At 51.1% G+C, this 6,751-nt stretch overlaps 1 protein-coding gene across 6 annotated transcripts in view; it reads right to left on the bottom strand.

The window, feature by feature from the left end:
- Positions 1-1,037: 1,037 nt before the first annotated feature.
- NCAM1 (neural cell adhesion molecule 1) overlaps positions 1,038-6,751 on the bottom strand; it is a 320,188-nt gene continuing 314,474 nt past the window's right edge. For 5 of the 6 annotated variants that reach the window (XM_060160402.1, XM_060160403.1, XM_060160404.1 and 2 more), the window contains one exon: positions 1,038-4,224. In XM_060160402.1, coding sequence (XP_060016385.1) covers positions 4,104-4,224 — 121 coding nt within the window. In that variant the 3' untranslated portion in view covers positions 1,038-4,103. Of the gene's footprint in view, positions 4,225-5,663; positions 6,471-6,751 lie in introns of all 6 variants that reach the window. The other variant, XM_060160411.1, reaches the window with a different exon arrangement.

Genomic DNA, 6,751 nt, shown 5'->3' with positions numbered 1-6,751 from the left:
GCTCTTACAGCCCCTCACCCCACATGCAGCTGGAAATCTGTGGCACAGGAAGTCACATAGATGCATGTCGTTCTGTGCCATTTACACAGGCCCTAGGGCCAGGGAAGGGACAAACTCTGGGAGTGGCTGCAGATACCACCCCAGGAGAGGGCTCCACTGCCCCAGGCTGAAACCAGCGTGAGGGCCATAGACCCGAAAGATGGTGTCACTCAGATTCGCGCAGGTGCAGGGTCGGCCCTGAGAAGGAGTTACATTTTGCTCCCTGGGCTCCTTGCTTGCCTCACCCTCGTCCTGGCCTCTTCCCCAGGAACTCCTCATTCCATAGTGTAATAGATGATCCCAACTCTACTGGCTGCTGCTTCCCAACACAGCCAGACAGCAGCGTATGCAAGAGAATTCTGAGCTGAGGCAAAGTTTTCTTCACTCTCTGTCTAGCTCAGAGGTTTCAGTAAATCCCAGGGGTTGAATTAAGGCTCCACGAGCTGAATGGGATGACAAAGGAATAAGGAGAGGCATCACGTATTCTAGAATAGCCTCATGCATCTACCTCGGCGTTGGCACCTTGGAGCTCAGGTGTGCACTGTTATTCCAGGTGGGTTTGATGTTATCATACACCAGGGAGGCGACAGCTCTACTCCCATTCGTTGAGCACCTACTATGTGCCAAGGCTTTCCCATATGCTGCTTCGTTCATTACCCAGCACCCCAACTCTAACAGCTTGGTATTTCCTGTTTGTCAAAAGAGGAAACTGAGTCTGGAGGAGATTAGGTAACTCTTCCAAGGTCAACAGGGAAGTGGCAGAACCAGGATTTGAATGCAGTCTTTCTGAATCTGATGTCTGGCCCTTCTCGACGAGGACTCCTCTAACAACCTGAGAGAAAAGACTAAAAACTATCATTCAGGCAACATGAACTCAAGACCCTGGGTTTAAATGAGGTAAAAAAAAAAAAATACCAGAGGCATTTCCACATTTGATTCACATGCCAGACTTCCACGGATCTGAAATAAATCCCAGTTGGACCATAAGAGCTTTTTTTTTCTTTCAATTTTTATTGAACACAAGTATTCTGACAGAATGCAAAGTCAAAATTCTCAGTTAGTACTCAGTATTTACACCAGTGAGAATGGAAACAAAGGTGGTATCGATGTTTCACTTGGTAAAAAGTTTGTAACAAGAGAGAAGGCCCCCGAAGTCGGGAATGCTGGGTAGAGATGTTAATGGAGATCTGAGAACCACCATCCAGACAGACAGCCTACAGTGAAAACCTGGGACGGAAGGCTCCATAGAAAAGTGTGAAAATAGCGTTCCGCTTCAAAGCTGCACTATATATACTACGGCCCTTCAGGGTTCCGAGGCCCCGTGCACGGCACCTGAGTGCCCCTCCAGCAGAATCTGGCCACGCCGGTATTTATGTGAATACATATGTATGGTACATACACATATAGACACATAGCCGCTGGAAACCGGTAGAGTGATCTCTCCTTCAAAAAATTAAAAAAAGGAAAACTATAAGCTTTTATCCTTTAACGTAAAAGATAGAACGTCTTGAAAATTAAGTGACTCCCTCTTTGATTTTAAAGAAAGCATTGCTCTGTTTCTTTTTTTTTTTTAAAGAAAAGAAAGCTCACGCCTGCAGAGACAAATCTCTGTATGATGGGAGAGAGGCAAAACGAAAGGTTGGCAGAGTTTTGGGTTCCAGCCAATGGCAGAGCCAGGGTTTAGGGAGGGGGCAGGGGAGTCAGCTGCCCTGGGCCAGGTTATCTGAGGGTTGACCATACCTCCTTCTCTTCCTAACCACCGGAACCCAAAATCAGTTTATTTGACCACAACCCCTTGGAGTGAGATGCACAGTCTTAACGAGGTATAGTGTGGGCTTGGCCAAGGTAGTCAAAGCCATTAACATCACAAGATGAGGAACTGATTCCACTGACAACCTGGGGAACCGGAAGAGCCTACCACTCCCCGCTGGGTCCTCCCCGTCTGTCTCAGACGCCCAGGAGCTCCCATCTGCTGTGTGCTCTGTGTGCTCTAACAACTGTCTTCACCTGACTTGTTCCTGAGGGCCTGTGCATTCGAACCATAGATTTGTGCAAGCCCTAATGTCAAAGGGCCAGAGCTGTGTAGACTGGGATCCTCCATTTCCATCCTCAGGAGCTGAGAAAATGCAAAATAACCCCACACTGAGCAAATGACAAGACCATTATTTTTCACAGTTTGATATGATTATCTAGCATAGCGCCACTGATTAGTCTGCAGAAGTGTCAGAACACTGGGGAGTGTGGCCCACAGAACAGACTCGGGGGAAGTCTTGCTACCCTAACCTCTTGCTGCTTTGTACCTTGCGAAAGGTCCCTGCAGGGTGCTGATTTCTGCTGACTTAGCATCTTCTTCATTATCACAATCGCTTTGACTTCATTTTCTTTGTTTAAAGGCTTCAATTCCTTTTAAGATTTATTTTTGTTTCCTGAATATTTTTTTTCTGAACTATCTGCTATACCTTCCACAACCAAACTATGTTGAAGTTTTATTTCAATACTATGACAAAAACACGTTTCACACTAAAATATTCACGCATCCACAGTGCACAAGCTTGCAGTTCTAAAGTAGGATGAGGAAAAAAAAGCAAAATTTCTATACAAAGGGCTGGCTTTTCCCTTCTCCCCCCTCCCATCCCCCTTAAAGTTTCTGTATTTTTCTTTCCCCCACTTGGTTTCCAATCCAGGAAAGTTGTGTTATGACTCCAGACAGCAGGTTGGGTTTTTTTTTCTCTCTCTTTTGTTTCTACAAACGCTGCCTAAGTGAACAGAAGGCCGATGTTATTTTACTTCAACAGACTTCCAAAAAAAGACACTAATTCCCTGAAGCACACATGCTCTTCCGCTCAAATCTAGATTCTGGGCTCAAAAGGAAATTGTACGTATATATTTTATTTGGCTTTCTACAAAAAAGGGGATGTTTGGGGTAAAAATGTGTGTTCACCAAGACCAGCCCCAACTATACAATCTTCTCTGCTTCATTCAACAAAGCCTAAGAGTCCTTCAAAAGGAAGGACAGGGATGCCTGGGGAGCAGATCCTTTTCACAGATAACAGGCAGGTGGTAGCTAATCAGAAGTGGTCTAACCCCCTAGGAAACAAAAAAGAACTGAAAACCCGAAAGCAAGACCATTCCAGAACGAGATGAATTTTCACCTGAGTCGCACACAGGCAAAAATTTCAAATCAGAAAGGGGGGAAGAGCCACTGTAAACAATCAGATTTCGTGAAGCTGTCCTGTGACGATCCTACACCCCTGGGCAGTACTTGTAACTTAAAAAAAAGGCAGCTCTTTTACACAGACATTGAAACACAACTGAAGTCAAACATTTGTCAACTTGTAAACACTGGAAAGCAAAGTTGGCAGAAAGGTAAAAAAAAAAAGAAGGAAAAAGAAAAGGAAAGGAAAAGAAATCCGAATACTGCAAATTGAGATCTACCCCCAGAAGCTGCAATTTGGCATTCTTCCTACAAAACAAGAGTCTATGTGGGAATTGAATTCAGCTAGAAAGGGTGACACACTTTGCATACTGGACAAATACAAAGTGAACAGAAATTATAACTTATTTATGAGGTTTTACAGAGTTCAAACTCGACTGAAAGTATAAAAATAAACTTGGACTTTGTTCATTCGGTTAGTCTTAGTGTCTGGAAGCGTTTCTCTGAACCTGGTCTGTGCCAGTTGGGCAACACCAAGTGCGCTCTTCCTGAACCTGGAGATTTTATTTTTCCGAGCTTCCTAGATTCTTAATTTGGGGTCCTTTCGTTTGATTTTTAAATGGTTTCAGGGAACGGAGAGTCCTAGTTTGGCTGTGGGTTTCACCTTTTTGTCTCATTTTCTTACAAGTGAGTGCGCAGCAAAGGAACCCTTTCTATAAAGCTACAAAAAGGAGATCCCACGTTGATCTGCTTAGTTTTTTTTTTAAAGGCAAAAGACACTAGAGGAATGAGATGTGTGTGTGTGTGTGTGTGTGTGCGTGTGTGTGTGTGTGTATGAGATATTGGAGATGCTCTGGTGAAGCTGTTGTGTCACTTTTAATTTTGATCTTTGCTGGTGTCTCGTCACCCATCATGCTTTGCTCTCGTTCTCCTTTGTTTGTGTGGCATCGTTGGGGACCGTCTTGACTTCGGCTGGCGCTGGCTTCGTTTCTGTCTCCTGGCACTCCGGCTTTGCTTCTACAGGACCCTTCCTGCGGAGAATCAGGAAAACAGCACTGAGACCACGGTCTGCCGTTACGCACCCTCTGGCCAGTTCCTCAAAGGGGGCTCCAGTTAGAGCACTGGTCTCCAAACTCAGCTGCACGTCAGGATCACCTGGAGTCTCTAAAAATCACTGATGCCTGGGCCGTGTCCCCAGAAATCCTGATTTAAGTGCTATGAATGTGGTGACTTTTAAAAGCACCCAAGTGGTTCTAACTTGCAGCCAAAGTAGAGAGCCACTGAATCAGCGGAAGGAGCCCTTCCGGCCCTAATCTGAGGCCAGGGGCTCCAGCTTTACCTGGGCTGGTGCAAGTGCAGCAGGTGCAGGCTTTTCCTCACGCTGCATGGCTGCAGCAGCCCAGCTTGGTATAAATCATGTATGTTGGGCTCCCTGGTACTGATCCCAGGGGGCCCTCTGCAAACCACCTGCGCTTGCCTGTCCTCACCCCCACCCCTCTGTGCTCTGCCTTTCCTGGTGAGGCCTCTATGGCTTGCCAGGGCAGGGTAAGAAAATGCTCTTTGTTACTGAGGCAGCTTTCCATGGGAGTCTGGTGAGAGGCCAGAGTGGGCTGCCGGGCTGCAGGGGAGCTGGGTGGGCGGGGCTGTCCTTTTATTTTCGGACAGATTCGGGGCTCCTGGGGAGGGTCCCCTTGCTGCTCTTGGGGGCAGCACCTCCGCTTATCTGGGGGCAGCCACAGGAGCCTCTATAAAAACCTCTGTCTGACTCAGTCCCAAGAGTGAGAATCTGGCTTAAGGACACACCAGAGCAGACTCAGACCCCAGCCCCAGCTGCTGCCCCTGCATTTTGGCCTCACACTGAAGAAACCTGTAAGCTGAAGGACCTGGCCTCGAACTTGGAAGACCCAGCAGTCATTCAGTGCTTGGGAGCTCTGCGTCTTCCCAGTCCCTCAAGGGCAGGAGAAGCAAGGGTGGGTGGGTAGGTGTGTCGGTTGGAGTGTGACAGGGCCTTCTAGACCACACAGATCCTCTCCCCACACGAGCCTCAGGGTCTGCCTCTTTACTTCCCGAATACCCGTGCCATTCTGGTGGGGACTCGGTCTTGCCCTGGATGACACACTGTCTGTGGGTCCCAGTGTCGCCGATCAGGGCACCTTGACCTCCTTAGCTCACTTCCCAAGCTACGCTCATCAGTGGCCCGAATGCAAAGGCTCCTCCAGGGGCAACAGACGCCACTGCTAGGACGATAAGGATAAAACCTAATTAACGTGACCTAATTAGTCAGCAGGCGGCTGCCTGCCGGGCCTGCTGCCTGTCCCCACTCTCTGCCTCGGCCCAGCCCCTGGCTGACAGTCGCCTCCGAGAAGCTCTGGAGTAGGCTGAAGACACATCTAACAGGGAGGACACAGCACAAACGCACACCACCACCACGGGACACCACCCGACGACAATGGACAGAGAGAGGCCGTACTCGGTCTTGGCTGGTGCAGGAGGAACAGAGCCGTCGGCAGTGGAAGGAGCAAGCTCAGGGGCTTGTCCACTGGCCCCAGCGGCAGGAGCAGGAGAGCCCAGGGCTGCAAAAACATCCTTTGCAAGGTCAATATCTGGGGTCTTGAAGTTCCCTTCGTCCATTTTAAAGTCCTCGCCCTGGGCAGGGTTTGTGGTGCTGATGGAGGCCGCCTCGCTCTTCGGGCTGGCGAGGGCCCTGGCTGCCTCGGCCGGGCTCTTCGCGGCGCCGGGCTGGGTGGGCTCAGGGTCCGGACCTTTGGTGCCGGGAGCCTCCTGCTTGGCCTGGGGGACTTCTGGGGTGGGGGTCGTCGGTGCCACTGCTAGGGGACCGGCTGCCCCGGCCGGGGAGGGGACCGGCTTGCTGGCCGGAGGGGCCTTGGGGGCCTCGCCCGCACTGGCAGGGGCGCTGGGGCTGAGCACGCCCCCCTGGTTTGCCAGGACGCTAGAGGACAGGTTGCTGGCGGCGGGGGCTGAGGTCGGGGGGTCGCTCAGGTCAACGAGGGGGGCGACCTTGGGGGCTGAGGCTGGGGGCGGGGAGGTGGCGGCGACGCCGGGCCCCTTGGAAGGGGTGGCCTGGCCGGCGGGCACAGAGTTTGAATCAGGGGTGGCCGTGGCCACGGGGGCGATACTGGAGGTGAGGGTGGTGGTCTCACTGGTGGGGCTGTTCTGAGCAGTGGCAAAGGTTTCGGTGATAGTGTCAGAGTTAGCGGTGACGGTGGTGACAGAAGGCAGCATGTCCTCAACAGTGGCTGTGGTGTCAGCAGGCAGCCTGTGGGGAGGACAGGAAGTAGAAGAGATAGACGATGAAGCTGAGACGGACAGAGAAGCCGGGAAGGGCGGAGGCCAAGGCGGGGGCCGGGGGCTGGCATGCGGGGACGCACAGGCATGGACACAGGCCCACAGAGAGAGGAGGACGTCAGAGGAAGCACACGCCCAGGCGGGCAGAAGAGGACACAGGAGACAACAGAGAACTCGGCAGTCTAACAGGGCCTGTCACCTTCCTCCCTGCTGACTCCCCTCCCGATCTGCACGGGCTCCCTTCCCTGCAGC

Source organism: Lagenorhynchus albirostris, chromosome 9 (genome assembly GCF_949774975.1).
Source record: "Lagenorhynchus albirostris chromosome 9, mLagAlb1.1, whole genome shotgun sequence".
NCBI classification, from domain to species: Eukaryota; Metazoa; Chordata; class Mammalia; order Artiodactyla; family Delphinidae; genus Lagenorhynchus; species Lagenorhynchus albirostris.
This window is presented reverse-complemented; position numbering and strand designations above follow the sequence as displayed.